We start from the raw sequence: 24500 nt of genomic DNA, 5'->3' as shown, positions 1-24500 counted from the left end.
TGGGAGTTGTAGTCCGTTCTTCTTCTACTTCTTTTTTATTATGGCGGTTGGCAAGCAACTTATTGATGTGCATTACCGCCATCTACTTGAATGGAGTATGGATGGGGATGCTCTCTCTCTCTCTCTCTCTCTCTCTATATATATATATATATATATATATATATTATTGATTTTCGTTGGTTTATTGGCACTCATACTCTTATTTCCTGCAGACCACGATCTCTGAATTCTTTCACTATGTAATCTTTTCTTAGGTAGTGCGATCTGTTTCTCCAAAAAAAGTTCATGTTCATTTGATGGAAGGTTTTAATCTAGCTATTTGGGACAACAATAATGCAAGTATAATAAATCAATCTTGACAAAGTCTCCATTTTGGACCTTTCTAATATAGAAAGGTCAAGTTGAAGCCATGGATTAAGTTTGGAAATACATTGTTGGTTATGTTTTCAATATTAAAAGTTGAGCCTTGGTTGTTGGTTATAATAGTTCCTAAGTATTTAATTTTAGATCTAAGTGGGATGTTCAATATTTCTTTTTGGGTTGTGTAATGAATGAATAGTAGTTAACTTTTTTATTTTTTATTTAGTGAAACCCTGAAGCCTCTGAAAATATTTACATTTGATCTATTGCTATAGGGATTTGACGGCTATTTTTCAAGATAAGAGTAGTGTCATCTGCTAACTGGCTAATGATTATTTTGTTACAAAGATGTCTATTTTTTTCCAGGTCCGCACAGTTTTTTTAGGTAGATTGCAAAGATTTCTGCAACTAAAATAGACAGATATAGGGAAATATGACAACCATGGGGAATACCAACATTAATGTTAAATCTAGCTGTTGTACCTTTAGGAATTATTATACAACTACTGATGTTATGATATAGACCTCTAATTAAATTGACACATTTTTCTCCAAAGCCTAAATATCTAAGTATAGAAAACAAATAGCTGTGTTCTACAGAATCAAATGCTTTATCAAAAATTTAAAAAAGAATAAAACCAGCATCATTATTTACGTCTCTATATTTGATTAAATTCATTATTACTAATCTAATATTGTTGTGGATTTATCTTCCTTCAAGAAGCCAGATTGTGATTCTCAAACAATATTTGAGATTCCAGGTTTTTAGTCGCATGGTAAATACAGTATGTAGGTTAGCAATTTATAATCTGAGTTTCTAAGTGTGCTAGGTCTTCTATTCTCAATGAGTCTTGGGTCTTTTTCTGGTTTAGGGATTGATATAATAACACCTTGCTTCATTGTAGGAGGTAATCTTAAATTTTAGGAATACATATTTCAATCTGGCTAAAAAAGGACAGACATTTTGGTTCTAAAGTTTGGAGGTATATAAGTTGTTATAAAATGTATATATCTCTGTTGCTATTGTTTCCTCAATGTTGGTTTCCATTTCTATTCTGTTCTATTCATTTAATTAATTAACAATGATCTGATAGCATTTTTTGGCTCCTATTTTTTAGATTACAGAAGTAGGCTGTGTTTTTTTTTTCCCCCTCCTCCATCCATTTGGCTCCAATAGTTGCTTGAGCCTGGACTCCAGTTTTTGGGCTTCAGTTGTAGAGAGGTGATATTATGGTCAAGTAAAGGTGCAACAGAAATGTCAAAGTTGATTTCATTTGTCAATTATTAATTTGCTATAAGTCAATGACTTCTTGATTTTCTATTTGTGCCGAACCATGAAAAATTTATTAAATTTGGCTTAAGGTGATGCCACACATCCGCTAGACTTTGCTCATTATTGAAGTCTTAACAATGCAAAAAAATAAATAGAAATTAACATTAAAATAAATAAAAATACTAAATTATAACTTTGCCCTTTTGTAAATAACATTACAACAAAGTTTCCTGTATTGATCATATTACTCCTTATCAAAAAGCAATCCTTAACTTTATTGTCATAAAAATGTACAGAGCAATTAAAATAACTGTCTGCATTTAACCCATGCACTTGGGGAGCAGTGGGCTGCCATGGTGCAGCGCCCGGGGAGCAATGTGGGGTTAAGGGTCTTTGCTAACTGACCCAGAGTGGGAGTCTGTGGGGGTGGGGCTTTAACTCAGAAACTCTGGATTCCAAGCTCTATGTCCTAACCACTAGGCCACCACTCCCCTGAAATACTAAATAAAAATAATATTCCATCTAAATATACCGTATCTATAGTTAGAATATATTAATATAAAACTTCGTGTTTATCATATTGATATTGAATTGCAAAATATATAACTGTATGTATATATTTCATCCAGTTTCAGTTTAAATAGTTTTTAAACTGAATATACAGTGGGGCAAAAAAGTATTTAGTCAGCCACCAATAGTGCAAGTTTTCCCACTTAAAAAGATGAGAGAGGCCGGTAATTTTCATCATAGATATACCTCAACTATGAGAGACAAAATGAGAAAAAAAAATCCAGAAAATCACATTGTCTGATTTTTAAAGAATTTATTTGCAAAATATGGTGGAAAATAAGTATTTTTGTCAATAACAAAAGTTAATCTCAATACTTTGTTATATACCCTTTGTTGGCAATGACAGAGATCAAACGTTTTCTGTAAGTCTTCACAAGGTTTTCACACACTGTTGCTGGTATTTTGGCCCATTCCTCCATGCAGATCTCCTCTAGAGCAGTGATGTTCTGGGGCTGTCGCTGGGCAACACGGACTTTCAACTTCCTCCAAAGATTTTCTATGGAGTTGAGATCTGGAGACTGGCTAGGCCACTCCAGGACCTTGAAATGCTTCTTACGAATCCACTCCTTCGTTATCCGGGCGGTGTGTTTGGGATCATTGTCATGCTGAAAGACCCAGCCACGTTTCATCTTCAATGCCCTTGCTGATGGAAGGAGGTTTTCACTCAAAATTTGACGACACATGGCCCCATTCATTCTTTCCTTCACACGGATCAGTCGTCCTGGTCCCTTAGCAGAAAAAAAACAGCCCAAAAGCATGATGTTTCCACCCCCATGCTTCACTGTAGGTATGGTGTTCTTTGGATGCAACTCAGCATTCTCTTTTTTTACCAAAAAGTTCTATTTTGGTTTCATCTGACCATATGATATTCTCCCAGTCATCGTCTGGATCATCCAAATGCTCTCTAGCAAACTTGAGACGGGCCTTGACATGTACTGGCTTAAGCAGGGGGACACGTCTGGCACTGCAGGATTTGAGTCCGTGGTGGCGTAGTGTGTTACTGATGGTAGCCTTTGTTACTTTGGTCCCAGCTCTCGGCAGGTCATTCACTAGGTCCCCCCGTGTGGTTCTGGGATTTTTACTCACCGTTCTTGTGATCATTTTGACCCCACAGGCGAGATCTTGTGTGGAGTCCCAGATTGAGGAAGATTATCAGTGGTCTTGTATGTTTTCCATTTTCTAATAACTGATCCCACAGTTGATTTCTCCACACCAAGCTGTTTACCTATTGCAGATTCAGACTTCCCAGCCTGGTGCAGGTCTATAATTTTGTTTCGGGTCTCCTTTGACAGCTCTCTAGTTTTGGCCATGGTGGAGTTTAGAGTGTGACTGTTTGAGGTTGTGGACAGGTGTCATTTATACTGATAACGGGTTCAAACAGGTGCCATTAATGAAGGTAACGAGTGGAGGACAGAGGAGCCTCTTACAGAAGAAGTTACAGGTCTGTGAGAGCCAGGAATCTTGCTTGTTTGTAACTGACCAAATACTTATTTTCCACCAAATTTTGCAAATAAATTCTTTAAAAATCAGACAATGTGATTTTCTGGATTTTTTTTTCTCATTTTGTCTCTCATAGTTGAGGTATATCTATGATGAAAATTACCTGCCTCTCTCATCTTTTTAAGTGGGAGAACTTGCACTATTGGTGGCTGACTAAATACTTTTTTGCCCCACTGTATATGTGTAATCTAACTGAACAGTTTTTTTTTAAATTAGTTTTTTTCTTTTAAGGGGTTGTGACATGTAAGAGATTATTGAAATATTATATTTACTTGTCTTCCATGTGATCAAAATGAGATCTAAGGTGCCTTCTATACATTCTGACAGCAGCGGTCTGACCCAAGATGGCTGCCATTGCGCCACTGCCAGCAGCGTTTATAGAGGCTTTTACGTATTGTTTATGTATTGCCCTTTTCTTTAGTTTTTTTTTTATAGGTTTCTTTCTTTTACTCTGTGCCCCAATTAAAAAAACATGAAAAAACTCAGTGATTCCCTCTAAAGAGTAATAAAACCTCTGTGACTAATATGGTATTATATATAATGCTATCCATTCAATCCAGCTAAGACATATTCCCGCATGCAGGAGTCCATTTTTTAAGCTACAGAGGAAATTGAATCCAATGCGTAAATACATGTGCATAGAATGTTCTTCACATATGATCTGCTTTTAGAGCTTTGCAGCATATTATAATAATCTAAAATCTAATATTTTCATAACACAAAATCCTTTCCAACTGTGTTTAAAACTTCTGACTCAAACTTTCAGTAAGATAAAAGGAAATGGTGGAAATGTTAAGAAACCATCAGAAACACAGAAACCATGGAGGCGCTTGGTGTCATTAACTGGAAGGATGTACGGAGCAGTCAGCAGACTGGAATTTGGATCATAAGAGCCCTAATTGAATTGATATAAAAACATGTACCGAGTGTGTTCGAACTTCTGAGGACATTGTATGTAACTCAGCCGTATAAAGCACTTAATCACAGGGCGCAACACATAGATCATAGCATAGGACTTAAATCAAAATCAAACAATAGCATTCAGAACTGCAAAAGTCACAGATTTTCACTTCAAGTTAAACTGCAATGATTAAAAGAAAGTCAATCACGCCTCCAGTTCTTTATTTAAAGTTCCTCATTTACAGGAATATTGACAGGATTTGTAACTGCAGCTAAAATGCTCCAAGATGAAAAACTCACCCAGTTTAATACTTTACCAGTGAATTACAAAGAGTAGTATGCAACTTCTAACGAGCAAAATGATATTTATTTTGGTTAAGATGCTGCCGTGCAAGTTAACGGCACACACCTGACCTGAGGCAACATCTGCTGCCCTTAAACGTTTAACTGAGATGGTAGGAGAAAGATGATATTCTGATTATTTCATATTAAAACAGCCCATAATGTGAACATCCAGAAATATCCCCCAAAAACAAAAAAAAAACAATACATGAGCATTTGCATAATTCTGTCTAACCTCTCCTTTTTGTTGAGACAGCTGTAAGAAGACGAAGTATAAAACTTTATCAACAGTTCTTTTTTTTTTTTTTTGGCTTATGTACTCCTCACCAAAATAAGCATGCTTCAAATTGACTCAGAGCAGGTCTCTTCTAACTACTTACAGTATAAAAACAAATTAGAAAAACTAGATCCAAAGACAGCATTCTCAAATCAACTCAGAACAATTGAAGGAAGTACTCGAGTAAAACACAAACATTTATTACGATCGCAAGACTCAAAAAAATAGAAAAATGAACTGATGTGACGGGAGGATGAATTGAGATCAACCAGGCGTGATTGTCCACCATTATTTTACAGCAGAGGTGCAGAGGAACTGGTGAATGAATCAGTCTGCCAGGCGGACGACCACAGAGGACATGTGGAATCAGAGGGATATTATGTTATTATGTTTCCTCTTGAATTTTCTATTACTGCAATCCATAGAGACGCATCGAGTTCCCTTTACTGCTGGAGACCTTAGGACTGCTTCACTTTGTTCCTTTCCTGGTCGTTGATTTGCAGCTCCTCCCGGGTGTCTTCTCGCTCAGGCCGATCGTCGCTCTGCCGGGCGATGAGCAGTCGGCAGGTGAGCAGGATGCCAAAGACTAGAGCGTGGGCGTAGCGCTTCAGGGGGTCCCCTACTAGCTGGTGGAAGAACAGCACAGCTAGCATGACTAACAGCAGCAAGAAGTTGGCCACGTCCTTCGGCCGGCCGGGGACCAGGGTCAGCACCACTCCACAGCCCACCTCCAGGGAGCCGATGATTTTGCGAAGCAGCACTGAGCTGATGCCGATCTTTTTCAGACCTGGCAGCGCCTTGGCATAGCTCTTGTATGCTCTTTTCTAAAACAAAAAAAAAAAGAGACAGAAAAAGGGTTAGACCATATTTATAACATTTATGGATTCATTAACGTCAAATCTTCAGCCATCTTTGTGTACAATAAAAATATATACCATATTTTCAGGACTATAGAGTGCACCTAACTATGGAAACGTACATATATAAGCCACTGATATCTATGGAACTGTCTCCCACCAAACCTCTAGGGGGAGCTCTACGTATAGCCCCTGGAGTAGGGAGGAAGTAGAAGCCTGCGCGGGACAGATTTTCCAGTCCCGCGCCCGCCCGCTCCCGCAGTGTTCAGTCCCGTTCCCGCAAAGAATTATGATTTTCAGTTCCACTCCCGCCCACAATTCCCGCATGATTCCGATGTTCGCCTACTGCTTAAGGCAATTCGTGTCATTAGTTTGAGGAATTAAACACGCTGTGCTTAGCTGAGCACATAACTGGCCGATTCTTCACTGCATAGTGCATGACGCTCGTTATGTGACACAAGCTGCAATATCCAGCACATTGTGATGTATATATATAATAAAGACATAGACTGATAATTTATGACTTTATTTTACGTTTTAAAACACATTTTTAGTTCGCTGGACTGCCGCTTATCACCACTTCCACCCGCATCCCCACTGTGCGCTCTCCCTCCCGCCCGCACCCACAATGAGCTTTCAATATTTGTCCCGCGCCGCACTGCTTTGTGTTGGGTGCAGGGCTCTAGGACCAAGAAGAATGCTAGCTCCCATTAGCTTGTTAAATTGCAGCAGTAAGAGCTTCTACTGAAAGATGGGGCTTCATCAGCTTTTCATTTCAGCTCTGCATGTGTTTAGCCCAGTCTCTTCATTGGTTCGACAGCTTTAATGCGGCAAATAAATGTCAAAATGTGTGAATTTAGGACATTTGTTTCTGTTCTGCCTGCTGCTAGCATGTTCTGCAAAATGAAAATTAGCCCCTTATTCCACAGAAAAGCTGCACCCTCTTATAACCCACGTGGTTTAAAGCATGGGAAAAAGTAGCTGCTTCTAGTCCAGAAAATACGGTATATCATGAATAAACCAAAAAGGCCTCAATAATCCATGTTTAGAACAAGTGATAAATACATATTATTCTGTAATAACATTTGAAATGATCAGATATAGAAAGATTTTATAATTCCCTTTTGTATAAAATTCAAAAAGCAAATAAGTGACAATGTTTGTCACCAAAACACAGCTAAATAAATAACTGACAACTTCGATTAGAATATGATTCATAATACATTTCTGTATCTATTTAATAATATTTCAAAATAGATATACTTGTATTCTCATATACTTATATTCTCACTAAAGAAACCCAGAAAGAAAGCAGAAAATCATGTTTTTTTTGAGAGTTTATGATTGATCAAAATAATACGTCACGATTAGGGATGGGGATCGTTAATATTTATTGATATCGATACCTTTATCGATACTCCTTATCGATCCGAGTCTTTATCGATACCACTATCGATACTTTTCTGTTATTTGGTGGAAAGACGATGCAACAATATTTTTTAACAGAACTGGTATTGCTTTTATTGCTTAACAAGTGAGCATAACAAAAACGTTTCTAGCCTTCAATAAACATGGCTAATGTAATAGGCCACTTTGAAATGACATAAAACTAACTAGAATATATTTTCCCAATTGTTGGTTAATGTATTGTCTACTGTCACTTTTCATCGTGTTTTTAGGAAAATATTTAACAAATAAATAATTGTATTTTAAACTAAATGTAATTTTTAATAAATAGTTGGTATTAGTTTTTAATTTATAAAATTTTATTGATATAGAGTAATATCAACGATTACTCATGTGTTCTCCGCTAAAATGACTTCAATATTTGTCCCGCCGCATGCTTTGTGTTGGTGCAGCTTAGGAACGCATAGAAAGCTAATTGCTAGCTCATTACTGGTTAAATCTGACAGCAGTAACGAGCTCGTCTGAAAGATGGGGCTTATCACTTTTCATTTCAGCTACTGCATGTGTTTAGCCAGTTCTCATGGTTACGACACGTTTAATGCGGCAATATAAATTGTCAATAATGTGAATAAGGACATCACGATAAGCCACTGTTTAATTACAACAGCACAGGCATTTTAGAAATAACTTACTGACCTGATTTATTATTATTGATGAAACTATTATCTATTTATTATCTATCTTTAACTATCTATTATCAATCCCACCAAATCATTTAAAGGCTTTATATCCTAAACATTATGGTTTAAGGATTTCTCTTATCAATAACAAAAAATTTCATGATTTAGATAAAATTGTCATTACTGTTTTTCTACATTTTGAGCTATATAATCGGAAAATGCTGACCTTGTGATTTTATTTATTAACCGTAAATGTTTGGCATTAGCACTGTTACTGAAATTAAAGAGCAGCATTTATTTGTTTCGGTGACGTATGCGCAAAAAAAAAAAAAATCATTCATCATCACTTTTAACCATAAATCCGAAACGTATGAAAATAATATTTAATGTTTATGACGCCCATTCCCATTATGAATACATAAATCAAGTCTGGCTTTAATATAGATAGGCCCTCTACCATTTATTCATGATGTTTTTGGTGCTTTTTTTAAAGAAAACCGTTGGGGACCACCAGCAGTTTTCCCATCAGCCTATGGAGGACCAACTCTTCCATTTTTTATGATTTTTTAATGATATATATATATATATATATATATATATATATATATATATATATATATATATATATATATATATATATATATATATATATATATATATATATATATATATATATATATGTCTATTTATGTCTCACTCTATAATATAATTTCTACCTACATTTATTTGTTTATTGTATTTTGGGGGGCAAATTATTGTATGCTTATTTATTTCTTGAGCATTTATTTATTTCTGTATTTATTTTTAGATATGGCAGAGTTGGTCCTCCATATAAGCCCTGATCCATGCAGGATGTTTCAACATCAGCAACTGCGGGTGCATCTCAGAAATTGCGAGAATGCGCCGCCATTGCTCCTCAGCTCATCTGAACTACAGTTTAAAATGTTCATTCATGCAAAAAAATATGTATGTCTGCATAAAATGTGCAAAAACTCACCGACTTTTTTTGACATTTTTTATCACATTTGGCAGCGTTTCTTTGTGTTTACTATGATTTGATGAGGTTTATTTCACATTTATTCGCAGAATGCTTGTCTTCAATATAACCGAATTCTCAATAGAGATAGCCCTGCTTGTTGGAGACCCGTTTCAGTCAAATGCAGTCCCTTTTCCTTTATTTTACCTTTCAGGTCACCGTGTCTATCTGCAGTCCGCCTCTGAACAATGGCTCTCGTTTGAGCCTCCTGATGCGCCCTGCTGAACAAAGCTTACTCACCATTTCACTGTAGGCATCTTTGCTTAGCCTCGGAGTGAGTTTAATGGTTCCCATGAAAACGAAAAATAAGCCCAGAGCAAAAGAAAGGGCCACTATGGTTATTGTTCTCGGTGAGGCCATGATCCTGCAGGCCGGGCCGCTTCCCAGTGCAGCGTGAATGAAAGTCTGATGGTTTCCCTAAACCAGGGGGATGGGCTTCTGGATGATGAGGAAGAAAAAAATGGCGAAGCAGTGTCACCGCATTCTATCCCGCATCCGGAGCGGGAGTTGGAATGGTGGGGGTGGGGGGTCTCCTATCCGCCTCACAGTATATAAAAGTAGGTCATTTAAAAAGAGATATTAGAACAAAGACTATGAGGCTGTTGCCTAGCAACGACTGGACGCACTCTACTCACTGCACAATAATAGCCATCATGGCAAATATTTTTTTTTTTTGCCAACAAACAAGCTTAATGTGGAGGTGTCTCCTGCATGGCAACATGTGTTTGCATTTCGGCCCAGACTAATAATGCCAGTACCAGTTAAATAAAATGTATGATAAGGTGTTTGGACCATGGGCTTAACTTTGGGGGGTTGGCAGGGGGACATGTCCCCTGTGTCATGATCAGTTTTACAAATCTGACCCACATGCAGAGACACCACTCAGAGAACACGGGAAAAGTTTAACAGGTTTATTGAGGTAAGATTACAGGGGTTGGATCTGAAACTCAGTGAGCTGTTGAACCGGAACTGGAAGTGAGATGTAGTAGATAATGCTGGTGAAGGGGGGGCTTGTCAGTCCTTGAATCCAATCTGTGTGGGATAATCCAGAGAATAGACCTTTTTCACACTTCCGGGTTTTAAAGCGGATGTGGGGTTTGACAACTTCCGGTGGCTATAGCGTTAGCATAAAAGTCTAAGAAAATGGCTCAGTCTCGGCGCAGTTGTTTTTGTTCTGTACCTGGTTGTTCATGTGGGGCAAGAAAACAGCCATATCTGTCCTATCATGCATTCCCACAGATTATGTTGCAACCGCAACAGAAACATAAAACAAATAGTAACAACTGAACAGGAAAATGTTAGAATAAGCTCTAAGTAGTCCAGAAGTCGTACGTGAAAGTTCTTCAGCCGTCAAACATGAACAGGAACTCGAACCAACGAACAAGAGCCAACCGGCTTTCTGACTGTTTCAAACCTGCAGCTTGTGCGGTTCCTCATTTTTCTTCATGGATCTGAAGCATCTAGCTCTGACAACTACTTGTCCCTTGACAATATTTGACACTACAGGCATGAAGAAGTAAAGCATAGTTTCAACATCAAGCATCATCTAGAATCTCAGAACTAACATAACATTCTAGCATGCTGTTTTTCACAAACTATAGTGGCAAACAAATTTCAGAATGTCAAAATATAACTGAAAAGTTTAAACTATGTCCGTCTCCAATATTCCACATAATTTAGATACTAAGTTAGGCTTCATTACGATGTTTGTGTAGCTCATATCTTGCAGCTAGCGGTTAGCTCGCTAAGCTACGTCTTTTCTTACCTTGATAGCTGTGGATATATTCTTCGTGGAAGAACTTGTATCCTTTCACAGATTTGTTGGTGGGGGGATTCGCCGCAGCGATTTCCTCCGCATCCGCGAAAGAAAGTGTTGGCAAACTAAGTAAGGATGACGAAAAGCACCGGAGGAGAGACATTTTTCAGAGTAAAACAGGAAGTGCTCCAGCCCTTTCAGACGCAGCTTCCGGTTGTCGTGAAAAAGGTCTATTGTGCACACGTTGGAGGGTGGACAGGTAGTCAAACGTTGGACCCGGAGGAGTAATGGAGCGGACTGTCACTCGGATTTCCAATGGGAACTTGAACGGATCATGTGGAGGTTTTCCCCTGCTCAGTGTGAACTCGGCTTTTCCTTCCAGGGGGAGTAGGTCCAGGTATCCAGTTAAACAGGAAGTCTTCCTGCCGAAGAAACCGACAAAAGTACATAGGTCTCAGAGGAACAACGCTATGTTAGACTCAGCTAATCTCAGCTTGGCTAGAGTAACCAAAACTGGCAAAACCTCTGGCAACGAGGTAGTGACAGCCCACTGCTCAAATACTCCTCCAGATAATGGTCCAATGAGCCGCAGATGTGCAGGGAAGCTTAGCGTAGACAGGGCGCCTCCTGGTGGTGGAGAAAAGGAAACACACAAACAGACCACACAAACTGTATTCCTAACACCTTGCACTTTTTCAAACGTCCGCTTTGTTCCGCTGAATGTTTTACTGACCAAAAACAATGTTACGCTACATTACACAGACATTCATCAAGCACTAGGACCAAGTGGAAAACAGCAGCTTAAACTGAAGCCGTTTGACCACCTACAAGCTCCTGATTGGCTCACCGTCTTTTCTTGTGTGACTGGCTGTCACTACTGTCGCTTCTGAGAAGCTCACTTTGCAAACATCTGATGCGCCACTTAATTTGGGTCTGTGATTGGATGGTCAGACATGCTGAAGTTAGTTATATAAAAAAATACTTCCGTAAATCAAAATTTCATCCATAATTTGGGCTAATTCATTTGATCTGGTTCAGCTATATTTGCTAGTATCTGTGAAGATTCTCAGTCTTCCAGCTTGAAAGTGTTAGGTTTCTGTTTGTGGGGTTTGTTTTTTGTGTTTTTGTTTCCACCTCCAGATGGTGCTCTTTCCCCATTCTGGCTTGGAGGGCGGCTTCCGGGCTTTTCCTCCTCACCTGCAGCTTGTTGGGTCATTACCAGAGTAGTATAAGAGCTACGGACTGCAACCACCTCGACGCCAGAGTGTTTGCCAGTATTGGGTACTCTATCCTCCTGAGATTAGCTGAGTCTAATTCTTGCCTTCGTCTCTCTGAGCCTAAGCTTCGCCTTTGTCTCTTTTGTGTTCTTCGGTAGGAAACCCTCCTGATCCGCTGGATAAGCCTGGTCCTTTTCCTCCCTTGGAAGGAAAAACTTTTGTCTCTGTGAGCAAGAGAAAAACCCTCATCTGAGCCGTTCAAGCCCGCCTATGGAAAACACAGTGACAGTCCGCTCCTTTGCTCCTCTGTACCCAACTCTAGTCTGCCTGTCTGCCCTTCAACAAGTTCTGCACCTCTGGACTAATTCCGCACAAACAGGACCCAAGGATTACCAAGAAACCCCCAAACGTGAGTCCACTCAAAATAATTCATCAGCCTTGTTCAGTTTCCCTACGGACCGTCCTGTGATCTCCCCCTTAGAGTTTCCGGTTCCAGTTCACCAGAGCGCTGGATTCCCCGCTGAGAAATACCTGCTTTCTATCTCTCTCTCTATACATCGTAACCCTCACCAATAAACCTGTTGACTTTACTAGCTCTCTGAGTGTGTTTCCTGCATGTGGGTTCGAGCGCTCAAACCCATCATGACAGAAAGGTTCAGTTTAGGCAACTGGACGTAAAGTTTTCGAGAAGACGTTTCGCCTCTCATCCAAGAGGCTTCTTCAGTTCTAACTAGTGGTGGGAAGCACTGAGATAAATATACCGTATTTTCACGACTATAAGGCGCACTTAAACGTTTTTTTTTTCCCTCAAAATGTGCGGTGCGCCCTATGGTGCGGTGCGCCCTATGTGTGTTGTAACTGCGACTTTTGAGACCACCTCATTGAGGAGATGATGAAAGAGTGGCTGAATGTAAGGAGACCAGGTGTTTTTTTTTTCACTCATCACCATCGCTGTTAATATGTAACTCCATGCGTGCCCATCTCACAGCTGATGTGAAAAACATGGGGAAACAAATTAACCCTATACTCACTGTTCAACCGCTCGACATCGGTGTGAACCGGACCCAGCAAGTGCAGTTGCATGTAAACAGCAGAAGCAGTTTACATGCAAAGTCAATGGTTGACGCGCGTATAGGTGCAGCAAAAGGTCCTGCAGCGCGTTTTGAGCAGCAGGAGCGTTTAAGCATCTGCCAACGCGCTGCTGCTGCTCGAGATGGAAAAATTGAAGTTTTGCTGCTGGACGCGCCGCATCAACCAATCAGAGAAGCTGATCTGGGAGCTGACAGCGAGACAGACACAGCGCTCTGATGACATATGATATTAACGCAAATGGAAAAGGCTGGATGGATGAGGAGATGATGAAAGCGTAGCTGAGGGAGGTGTAGCCTATGTGAGGAGACCAGGTGGTTTTTTCCACGCATCACCATCACTGCGTGCCCATCTCACAGCCGATGTGAAAAAAAAGGTGAATCAAATGGATACTGTGCTCGCCGTTATCCCGGGGGGTCTGACAAAGGAACTTCAACCGCTCGACATCAGTGTGAAGCGGCCGTTCAAAGTAAGGCTGCGAGCGGCGTGGGAGCGATGGATGACCGACAGAGACCACAGTTTCAGGATAAGTGGAAGGCAGCGCCGGGCAAGTTACGCCACAGTTTGCGGATGGATTGTAGATGGACTAACGTGTCTGCTGGCTCTGTTGTTCAAGCTTTTGCAAAAGCCGGCATTATTTCTGGGGAGCCGCGCTGCACGGAAAGTGACTGACAGCGAAGAAGGGGAAATTGGCATGTCTGATTTAGCGCAGCTGTTTAATTCAGAAACAGAGGATGATGACTTTGATGGGTTTGATTAATACTTTGTAATAAATACATGAATAAACGACAATCATACTCAGTTTTGCTCCCGCTCTATTTTTCTACCTGAAAACTTAATTTAACAGCAGCCTCTGGGCGCGTCTCCTCCTCTTCACCGTGGTGGCTGGCAGGTGTTTTTTCATCTAAATAATCTAAATCTTGCAGCTATATTTGCTGTGATCAGTGGGAATAAAGTAGTTTTAATATGTTTTTAAGTGAGAAAGTCCACCTGAAAACTTAATAATTGCAGTCAGTTCATCCAGATTATCTATTTCTGTCGGAGGCGCTCAGACCCCCACATACCAGCGGTGCGCCGACAGGAGAAATCCTTTCATCAGCAGCCTCTAGGCTGGGCAGCCTCCGGGTTCACGCAGTGGATGGCAGGTGTTTTTCATCTAAATAATTTAAACTGCAGGCACCCATAAAAGCGAACATATTCCGTCGGCAGGTTTCAGGATTTTAAGTTAATTTAGGAGTGATCACAGCGCTGTGTCATCTGCGATGTGTCTGTCTCACGGCCAGCTGCCAGGTTTGATTAATACTTTTTAATAAATACATGAATAAAGCACAGTCATACTCAGTTTTGCCCCCGCTGTATTTTTAAATACGCAGTAGAGGTATTTAAAGGTAGTAGAGGACATGTACCTGTATATAAAAAACGCGCCCTATAGTCCGGTGCGCCTTATGTGTGTGTTAAATACAGAAATGGGACACATAACTGAGACTGCGCCTTTTAGTACGGTGCGCCTTATGGTCGTGAAAATACGGTATTTAGACTTAGACAGATTTATTTTGTCATCTTGTATACACAAGTGTAGACAAAAAGACATTTCATTTAGAACAGCTCTCTAGACAATTTCATTTTTTAAATAAGGTAAGCAGCAGTTGTTGTTGAGCTGCTACTACTGCCTCCAGCTCCTGAAGCACTCGCTTCTCCTGGCTCAGGGGAGGAAGAGGACGATGATGACGATGCTGTGAGGGTGGTAGCCCCCTGGGGGAGAAGAGGCTAACGTGGTAGAAGCAGCAGTGGTGCCATGGGCAGGTTTAGCAGCGACAGACGATGCTGGAGAAGGTGTGGAAGCCAGAGGGGGCAGGGAGGAGCTGGCTGAGGATGTTTCAGCATTTGGCAGGGAAGCATCTAGAGTGCTCTCCTAGTTTCCACCTGCAGAGGGCTGTGCTTCCCTTCAAAATGCTGAAGATTGTCTGGGAACAGTCTCAGAGGAGCCTCCATTCATGCAGAGCTCTTTGTTTTCCATCGGTGCGGTACAGCATCAGCCCCCCCCCAGGCCAACAGCGCCGTCTGTTATTGCTGGACGCAGCAAGACCCCATCAGAATGATGTCGCAGCAGTTACATATCTCCTGTTATGAAGAGAGTTCAAGTGGGAGATGATCCATTTTGTTTTCCAATGAGCGGACGTTGGGAAGCAGGATTGATGGAAGCGGTGGCCTGTGGGGATCTCTCTTTAGCTTCGCAGCTAGCCCCACTCTGCATCCTCGCTTTCTCCATCTCGCGCATCTTTTCCTCCGTCGTTATTTGCCGCTGTTGTTTTTTTGACATCCGTCCGTAGCACTCTGCAGCTTTTTAAACAGTCAAAAATGTCAGTATTGTTAACATTTTGTGACTGTAGCTCCAGCAGGCGTTGGCGATCATAGATGTGGGATTGATGTCTAGTTTGTATCGTTTTAAGCGGCATATTTTGTGAAATTTGTCAAGAGGAACAGCTCTTGGTCGCTGCACTGGAGTACCACCATGGTAACCGTGGTAACCATAGTAACATCGTAACTGTAGGTGTAACAAAGAATTAGAGGGAACAAAAGCTGGCTATGATCCCTCCTACTGGATCTGCCATGGAGGTCACCTGGGGGGTTACAGGTCATTAAGGGGTTCTGATGGGTCGTTATCCCCCTTGTCAGAGGGGTTCAGTCTCATGCCTCATTGAAGTGTGAGTCAGAGGAGGGCAGGTGAAAGGTGAATCTTCTGGGTATTGATCATAGTGCTTTGTAAGTGGGTGAACGGTTATGTCTAAGACAACCTCTTCTGTTGAAAGAGATGGATCTTAGCCACTATATTTGCTAGATAGCTAGAGGATCATTGGGACACCTTATCCGAGCGCTGCGTGCCCCAGGCCTGTAACATCATTAGTGCGCACTCACACCCCCCATTATGGACAGTTCTCCCTGCTGCCCTCTGAGAAGAGGCTTCACAGCATCGACTGCAGGCCCAGCAGCTTCTTCAACAGCTTTTTCCCTACTGCCATCAGACTGATGAACTGTTAAACTCATAAACATTATTTTGCACAACCAGTGTGGCTGAAAATTTTATAATAATTTTAAATAGTATGCAACTCAATGTTATATATCCACTTAATTCTTATCCCATCTCCCTTTCTCATCTTCCTTTCAGTTTCTATGTCAGTTTCATACGCTCTTATTACCTAATCCATTTCTAATACAGCTTTGAAAATAATTATCAAGAGGAACCTTATGGCAACACCATAATGGTCTACTATATTGGCAAAACAGGACACACATAAAAAAGAAAGAACTCAGTGATCTGACATCATAGGCTTAACCATTTCTAAAAGACCAAGTCATCTCTTAAATTCATATTAAAGATGCAGTTTTTAATTTTCAGCCAAGCTTAAGAAGTCCATTCTGGACCCATTTTACTTGGTCCTCATCTTCCTCTCAGTTCAGGGATATGGAAAACATGCATGACATTCATCTGGTTGCTGCCATCCTTTTCAGTTCATGGGTTGCCAATGGTTACGCCTTTTTCTTAACTTTATATTAGTTTATTTATTCATTGGGCGACTGCTGCTCTAAGAGGACATTCATTCCAACCTGTTGTCTGATCAGCTATGAAGTAAAATACAAAGTCCAAAATGTTGGAATATCAGCATTAAAACAAATAGGAGACATGCTAGCCAGGCATAGAGAGAATGTTTTATTAATCATTCAAAAATCTAATCTAAAATATGTAATCCTTTGCAAAGATCTCCACTTAATGTTAATAATTGTCAAACAATTATAAAAATACAATTTATAAATAATCCCACAGTATAACATTTTACAAACTACTATTAAACAATTTGGCCAGACTCACAATAACGCCTAACTTTCCTTTTTTTTTTTTATACTGTATATGACAACTTTTTATTGCCTTCCCTTCACTGCTCACTGAGGTTTCTGCTCAAAGGCTCGGGGTTCATGTCAATACAACTTTCTTTGGTTTTAACAAAACACAGGTATATCCAGGTGATGAGGTGTGCTTGGTACTACTGCTCTGTTGGGGTGGCTGGAAGCAACCAGGATTCACTGTGTTGGAGCCTGATCCTGACGTTCCTTCAGAGCCAGGATTGCTTTTCGGTAGAGGTCTATCAGGAGAAAAGTTCAATGGTTTCAATTGAAGTTTATAATTTCACAGTCCAGGGCTTTTTTTTTTCTTTTTTTCTCACAGGTCAAGGTAGGAAGAAGTGGGACGTTATTTGCTCACCAAAAGTTGCAGAAAGGTCCACAGGTTGAGAGTAAGCCACAGGCATTCCCTCTGTGTTGATCTTGTTTTTTCTTTTCACCTTAACAACCTTCTTCTTCCTCTTCCTATCTCCTTTACCTATATAGGAAATAAAACAGTTGTTAGGTTTTATTTCTCCAGAGTCAAATGAAGAATGTAACGTGGCTAAGGACAACCTTTGGTTGGCGTCTCGTTGCTTGTAAGTGATTCTGGAGCGTCCAGTGTCTCCTCTTTCACTTTGGTCTTGCGTTTCAGTTTGCCTTTTTTAGGAGGGATCAGGGCACTGCTGGCTTTGTCTCTGCTACCAGGATTATCCTGCTCTCCTTCATTTCCTTCTCCCTCCTCCTCCTCTTCATGAGGCTCCTCAACATCTTTTGCAGCTTTTTTGATCTTGACTGACTTCTTCCTCATATTACTTGACCTCAGCCTCTTTTTCAGTGTATTTTCCTGGAAAAAACAAAATAAAAACAAGGTCAAACTTGGCCATGTTAGAAGTCATAGCTATAGGGCTGGGGTCTACACCAAGTCCTCTGCTGTGCTCAGTAACAAACTTGGCCTAAAATAATAATCTATTGAGTAATGTAAGCCATTTGGTGGCAAAGAGTGGTGTTGCTTTTGTGGCTCTAAATGAACTTTGCTTAACAGGACCAAAAATGCTTATTTTATAGGCGCATGCCAAAATGGTTATGCACAAAGTCTAACTTCTCACAGCAGAGAAGACAGATGTTCTGTTCCTGCTTATACAAAATGACATTAAAATAGGTTTTATATTGCTTTAACTGCCATTTAAAGTGGTCTTAGCTGTTAGATTTAGTTTTTAAGCTCCCCATACCCTTCAGGTTTCCTGAAAATTGGTGTCACCCCCCCAAAAACAAAAATAAAAATAATTCCAGAAGAATTTTGAAGAGTTTAAACAACAAAGAAACCATCAAATCAGTTGAGATGAAAGTTATTACAGTTTAAAGCATTAATACAAAACAACTTTTGGTGTAATATTTCTGGAGATAATTAGAATGTTTTCATTATGAGAACCGATGTTCTTCTGACCTTTTGCAGCATGTTCCGAATGGGCTGCAGCTTTCCTTCACTATTGCTCCGTTTCTCCTTGTCTCTGGGCCGATGAACCTGACGCAGATCTGACTTGCTGGATCTCCTCCTGAGGTAAAAGTGAAACAAACTTTCAGGTCTCTTTACAACAACTACATTGCTCTCAGGTAATTAAAGCTTGCATTCTTTGGAATTGAATGTACCGTTCCATTTTAGTTTTTCTTTGCACTTTCTCAGCTTTTCCTCTCTTTTCTTTTTCTCTGGGCTCCAGGGGCCTCTTGCTGTCTTGGGCCACCCGTGCACACAGCTCCGGATAATCCAGGCAAACAGCACGCAGCAACCAGCGAAGGCCTCGCAGAGTTTTTCTGTCCGACCAGCGCCGCAGGTCCATTAAGGCTGAACAAGGTTCCTTAAAAGACAAGCAGACTGTCTAAATTTGCACTTGATGCATTAGTCTGTTTTAATTGGTAACTATTTTAAGGAATAGGAAAACTTTCAGAATAGAAACAGATTTCAATCCTGGATCTGTAAGAAAATAAAGCAGACTATAGAGAACTATTTGCATTTTAGATTTAATCCTCTGTCCTAATCCATCTATTTCTTTAGAAACATCTATCCTAAATTAACTGTAAAATTCAACACCTTTTTAGCTGGAAATCTCCTTAAAGTGATGTAAGGACTTTATTTTCGGCAGTCATAATTTCACCTCATTCGCTTCATTCAAGTCTTATAATATATTGTATGTGTTTTGATTCTGTATTTTACTCTTGTTGCTTGTAGCATATATGTTTATCATGTGTGCTGTTCATATTTGTGAAGCACTTTGGTCAAGTTTACTTGGCATGTTCAGTCTCTGCATAAAGCTTGTGTGTGCTGATGTTTCTATGAGGAATGATACTCACAATATGGCACAAAGAACGGCTCTGGTTGACTAGCTTTTCCAGAGAGAGAATCTCAATCAGTTCAGTTCCCAGCAAGGCGTTCATCTTATCCTGTTTGTTTGCCAACCTGAAAGAATGATAAAATGCTCTAATGTAGATATGTAGTCAATATTATTAGTGTTTAATCCAAATGCTCATTATGTTAGTTCTGATTAAAAGCAGGGAGTAATTACACTAATATGGGTTTTCCTGCAACTCTCGGTTGCTTCAGCAGGTCTGCAAGAACCTCCCTGGCCTCCTTCATCCTCTGCCTGTCGCTGGAGTCCACCACAAAGATGACAGCGTGGACTTCTCCATAGAGCTCCCTCCAAACTCCACGGGACTCCACGGATCCTCCGATTTCCAACAGCGTAACGAGGTAGTTTTCAACTCTCAGTTCATTTTTAATGCAGCCCTGGGTGGGCCCTACATCAACCCCAGGAGGGACTGGAGGAGACACACAGTTAGGTGTTACATTCCTGCTGTGAACTTCTAGCTCTGCTTTGTTCATTTGCTCAGTACCTTTTAACATCCCTCTGATCGAAGAGGTCTTTCCTGCCTTGTCAAGACCAACCACAAGAATGGTCACTTTCCTTCAGAGAGATAAAAACAGAGCTACATCAAGAAAGAAGACTGGAAAACTTTTAGAAGTTATTTTGGACCATTAGTTTTTCCAACCTTAAGGCTTTTTAAAATTAATTTATGATACAAGCGTTCTTTTTTGCAGCCCTTGTAACTTTGTCTTTGTTGACTGGATGTCTGCACATATAGCTGATTAATAACAGTCCTAGGACAATTTGTTTTTGTTTGATTTCTTTGTCCTTTTTTTTCAAATTATTCCACACATTTAATTATCAGGCAGAAATAATAGAAATATCTAAATCAACTTGGCCATACATGAAAAGTAACAATCCTCCTTAAGTTGAGTATTTAATGTGACAAAATGCCTTTTCTAAAAAGCAACGTTACATTTAAATAGCCACAAGCAGGTCTGATTACTGTAAAGCTTTATAGAATAAAAAAAATCCTTTATATCAGCTCAAAATAGATTCAAGGATTCAGGAAAAAAAACAGGTCATAATTCCACAACCTAAAGAAATTCAAGTCTTACTGACTAATAAAGCGACTATCAGTATAGCACTGATGACAAAGACAACAATCTATTGACTACAAATGAAAAAAAGATGACCGTCCAACTCAGTGGTGCTAGTATGATGGTCATACTAACACCACGAGGGGCTCCTTAGTTTCCCCGGGACCTGAACTCCTTGACTACACGACTAAAGTAACTATAACTTCCTTTGCTAATCTGCAAATACTGAAAATCACCATCCGGCCATCAGTTCCTGACCTTAAACTTAAGCCTGCTTGCCCTTACCTCCTTGCTTTTACATCAGATGAATTATGTTTTTTTGTTTTGTTTTTTTACAAAAGATTGGTTGGAATATTATTTACCATAAGAGACGAAAATGGAATTCCATAATGATTGTATTTTCTATCAAATCAGGCAACCTTTTCCAAATTTTTTGTTACACCATCTCAATGAATATAATCAAAAAAGATGAGCGGAGGGAATCATGATGAGCCAGTGTTTACAGCTATGTAACTGTTCACTAATTTATGATAACCAGCATATATGTACCAAACTAGTACATTCGCTAGTCTTTTCAGTCTCGAGGAGGGTCTTAGAGAAAAGAGCCCCAGTGGTCCGAATGTGTACCTGATTGGCTCCTGGATTTTGGAGACCCAGCTGCAGCAGTTGCTCATCAGGTTGAACATGTTTACTTGAGGAGAACAAGGCGAGCACAGCGGCCACCATCTTCTCTCGAACTGATACCTGCAGGCAGACAGTAAACCTCAGTGTTAGACATAAACTGTTGCACCTGAGGAGTTCACGACCGGCTCTGACACAAAGAAGCTTTATGTCCATCCATGCTTGGCTTGACAGACATTTCCAGATGGCTTTTTTCCCCTAAGTGATGAGTAGGAGCTGTGAGCTCTGCACCTCAGCCTTGGAGTAGACATTAAACAGAAGGTCTGTCTGAGGTATTCAGGCCACTGACTAACCTGATAGATATAAGTGACGCCTGTTGAGTGCATCTGTTCAGGCACCATAATCTGCTGAAGCCAGTTTAGAATGGCCCACTTTGTCAGTGTTGTTCACAAGATGACCCATATTTGTTCTCAGATCAAACCATATTTTAACACCTTCAATGAAGACCAGTTTTTGCTCATTTCAATGTAGACATTAAAAAACTGCATTCAGGCATTTTTATTTTTTTATGTTATTTTTTTTTTTTACATTTTTTGCAGTCATTTTCAGTCTCTTTTTATTGGTTAATTATATTTTGCCCACCTTCAAATGAATTTTGTAGTCCATATTTTAGAGATGCACGCTCCTGTGCAATATATTACAGTTATCAAGGCTTTTCAAAGCAAATACCTCAATAGACAACTACAAAAAATATCAAGGAATATTATAAAACCATGTTGGCGTGTCTGAAAATCTATGTAATAACTAACGAAAAATCAAGCAACAAACCTACATTAGAACCTCTTGCTACTTAGTATTTATCAACCAACTTCTTAAAATTTAACTATTCTTTTTGTCATTAAGATGTTGCACAGGTGATGCAATGCAATGAAAGGATCTTCCACCCTGGCACTGAACTCTAATAAAGATTGCATGAGAATATTACAAGTTAAAAGTACCAAATATACTCACAGAAGCAGGTCTATGTCCATGCATTTGTTTGGGTGATCACTACTAACATCCTGCACCCACCAGCTGTCCAACTAATCAGGCTCACACTAAGCCTTTAGTCACCTCATGTGGGTGGTGCAGAAAGGAACTGTTGTGATCACTTGAGGACCAATCTCTGAGCTCCCTTTAATCTCATTGGACAAAAAGGGTCTCTTTTTTAACTTGGCCAAATTAAGGTAAACAAATCCTTCCTGGAGGGCTAAATGTGTCATGTGGTGTGATGTATGATGCGCCATGATCCCCTTTCCTGATGACGTCATAGAGTGGTCGTTTCACCAGGCAACCATACTGACATTGCAGTATCATGCTTTTAGTTCTATCAGTAGAAGGGATTATTGGAAAGATATTTACAAATATAAACACAATGACCAGTTTTTGAAATAACATTTGCATCATGGACGTGCAGACAACAAATCTGACACTACGGATTGGTACTGTGATGTGATATGGGCAAAATCTAAGTAAGCACACTTTTTAAAACTTATGCCACAATGAATCAAAGCATCTCTGAAGACAATAGGGCTCCATCCTTCCTGGTAATAATAAGGAGTATCAAATAAAGAGCAGTATACAGCTGGATGCTCTAAGTAGACATTAGAAGATGGTCACACTCAAGGTATGAAGATGGCCATTAGGAATACGCAGGTTGGCTGTTCCATTAAAACAATGTTCACCTCCAGCCTCAACTTTTTTGTATCGTAACAGACAGATTTATGCATGCTTTAAATGCAAGGAATAAATTCTGGCCAATTGAAAAGTTGCACACAAAATGAGCCAAGCAACACAGTTTTTTGTTATTTTGTTGTCTTATTTTGGTGAGCCAACTTTCAGTCAAAATCATTCACTAGGGGTAAGCAACGTTGGTCCTCGAGTGCCACTTTCCTGTAATGATCCTGAACGAATCTTCTTCAACACAACTGAAACAAATAAATGAGTAATGGCCTGTTTTCTCCTAAACTTAAGGATATGCCAAGGAGGTAAAGTGTCCTTTTATTTCAGGTATGTTGGAGCAGGGATGCATGAAGAGGCTGCAGAACAGTAGCACTCGAGGACCAACGTTGCCTCATACAGAACATCAATACTTAGACAACTTGGCTTCCCAGGAAGAGGAAGCTAGAATCAAGACTACAAGTTTTGGATTGAAAGACAACAGTTCTCCCTACTGAGCCATTGTGTTATTTCAACCAATATTTGCTTTTGCTTTTTTGCTGAAGTTTTAACTCCCTTCCTTATGTCTTCAGATCTTGATTGACTTATTTCTCTTCAGTGTAAGAAATCTAACATAACAAAGAAAGGAAAGGTTTGGTCTGATTTAATTTCAGTGAGAAAAACAAGGTTATACATGTTAAGGTTAGTGAAGATATGTGATAACTATATACAGCTTGTAATGGTTTTGCTAGTACTGTAGCTGCTTTGGAATAATCCTGTTGGACTTACTATTGTTTCTGTTAAACTGTGTAGTATTTAGTATCATGATCTGGTTCCAATAGACATTTCAACAAATGATGTCTTTGGTCTCAATGATCTAATTTAAAACTGTTTTGCTAGGTTAGCCTGCCTGGTGGAGCAGTTGTAGTGTTGCCTTGAAGCAAGAAATTTGTTGGATCAGTGGCTTTTTTTTTGCACAGAGAGTTTGCATGTTCTCCCGATTCTGTCCAGGTATTCTGGCTTCTTAATAAATGTGACTGTTTGTTAACTGGTCTCTCTAAGTTGTCTTCAGGTGTGAGTTTATTGTAGGTTGGTTGTGATGGACTAAAAGCCTGCTCTGCCTCTTTCCCAATGACAGCTGTGGAATGATAAAAAGGTATAAATGACTGATTTTAAACATTTTTTGTGTTGAAGTATAAGTTGCAAACATACTTCTGGATACATACAATAAAGGTCCTGAAATGAAAGTGAGTGAAAATCATCAAACATGTCCACATTATTTAGATGCATTTCAGTTCTTCGTAAAGTAAAACCGTTTTTGAATTATAAAGCATTACACATTCTCTACTGTTCACTAATTTTACTTTAACTGAGCTATTGTGTTTGAGGTAACACTCAAAATCTACAATAAAAAGCTATCAGGATAACTCATAAGGCTGGCTATCATAACCACATTTATCCATTACTCATTTCTTTCTGCTTGCCTACATTTTTTGATATGGTTGAATTCCAAATCTCACAATTAATGTAGAAAGCTAGAAATAAAGAGAAAGCATCCAAAAACCTTTTGTTGAGAGAGAA

At 39.7% G+C, this 24500-nt stretch overlaps 2 protein-coding genes across 2 annotated transcripts; both read right to left on the bottom strand.

The window, feature by feature from the left end:
- Positions 1-4808: 4808 nt before the first annotated feature.
- tmem35 (transmembrane protein 35) lies at positions 4809-9665 on the bottom strand. The gene is made up of 2 exons (XM_038289604.1): positions 9443-9665; positions 4809-6046 (listed from the first exon to the last, which is right to left on the bottom strand). Exons 1-2 carry the CDS (start codon positions 9560-9562, stop codon positions 5681-5683), a joined length of 486 nt encoding a protein of 161 aa, XP_038145532.1. The 5' UTR covers positions 9563-9665; the 3' UTR covers positions 4809-5680.
- Positions 9666-17150: 7485 nt separating this feature from the next.
- Positions 17151-22375, bottom strand: arl13a (ADP-ribosylation factor-like 13A). Its single transcript, XM_038289465.1, has 10 exons — positions 22233-22375; positions 21228-21344; positions 20030-20100; positions 19702-19954; positions 19490-19595; positions 18791-18996; positions 18588-18696; positions 17717-17987; positions 17523-17639; positions 17151-17403 (listed from the first exon to the last, which is right to left on the bottom strand). Exons 1-10 carry the CDS (start codon positions 22250-22252, stop codon positions 17342-17344), a joined length of 1332 nt encoding a protein of 443 aa, XP_038145393.1. The 5' UTR covers positions 22253-22375; the 3' UTR covers positions 17151-17341.
- Positions 22376-24500: the final 2125 nt, after the last annotated feature.

This window comes from Cyprinodon tularosa, unplaced genomic scaffold (genome assembly GCF_016077235.1).
Source record: "Cyprinodon tularosa strain WSP-4 unplaced genomic scaffold, ASM1607723v1 ctg27, whole genome shotgun sequence".
NCBI lineage: Eukaryota > Metazoa > Chordata > Actinopteri > Cyprinodontiformes > Cyprinodontidae > Cyprinodon > Cyprinodon tularosa.
Note: the sequence above shows the minus strand (reverse complement) of the source record. Positions and strands in the feature narration are given on the sequence as shown.

What these genes read in the sequence shown, in the direction of transcription:
- tmem35 (XM_038289604.1), bottom strand. Translation starts at nt 9,562, where the DNA reads ATGGCCTCACCGAGAACAATAACCATAGTGGCCCTTTCTTTTGCTCTG. An exon ending in AAGATGCCTACAGTGAAATG is followed by an intron (nt 6,047 to 9,442) that starts GTGAGTAAGCTT and finishes TTTTTGTTTTAG; the next exon opens with AAAAGAGCATACAAGAGCTA.
- arl13a (XM_038289465.1), bottom strand. Translation starts at nt 22,252, where the DNA reads ATGGACATAGACCTGCTTCT. An exon ending in GCAGGAAAACCCATATTAGT is followed by an intron (nt 19,596 to 19,701) that starts GTAATTACTCCC and finishes TCATTCTTTCAG; the next exon opens with GTTGGCAAACAAACAGGATA. An exon ending in TTCGGAACATGCTGCAAAAG is followed by an intron (nt 17,988 to 18,587) that starts GTCAGAAGAACA and finishes TGTTTTTTCCAG; the next exon opens with GAAAATACACTGAAAAAGAG.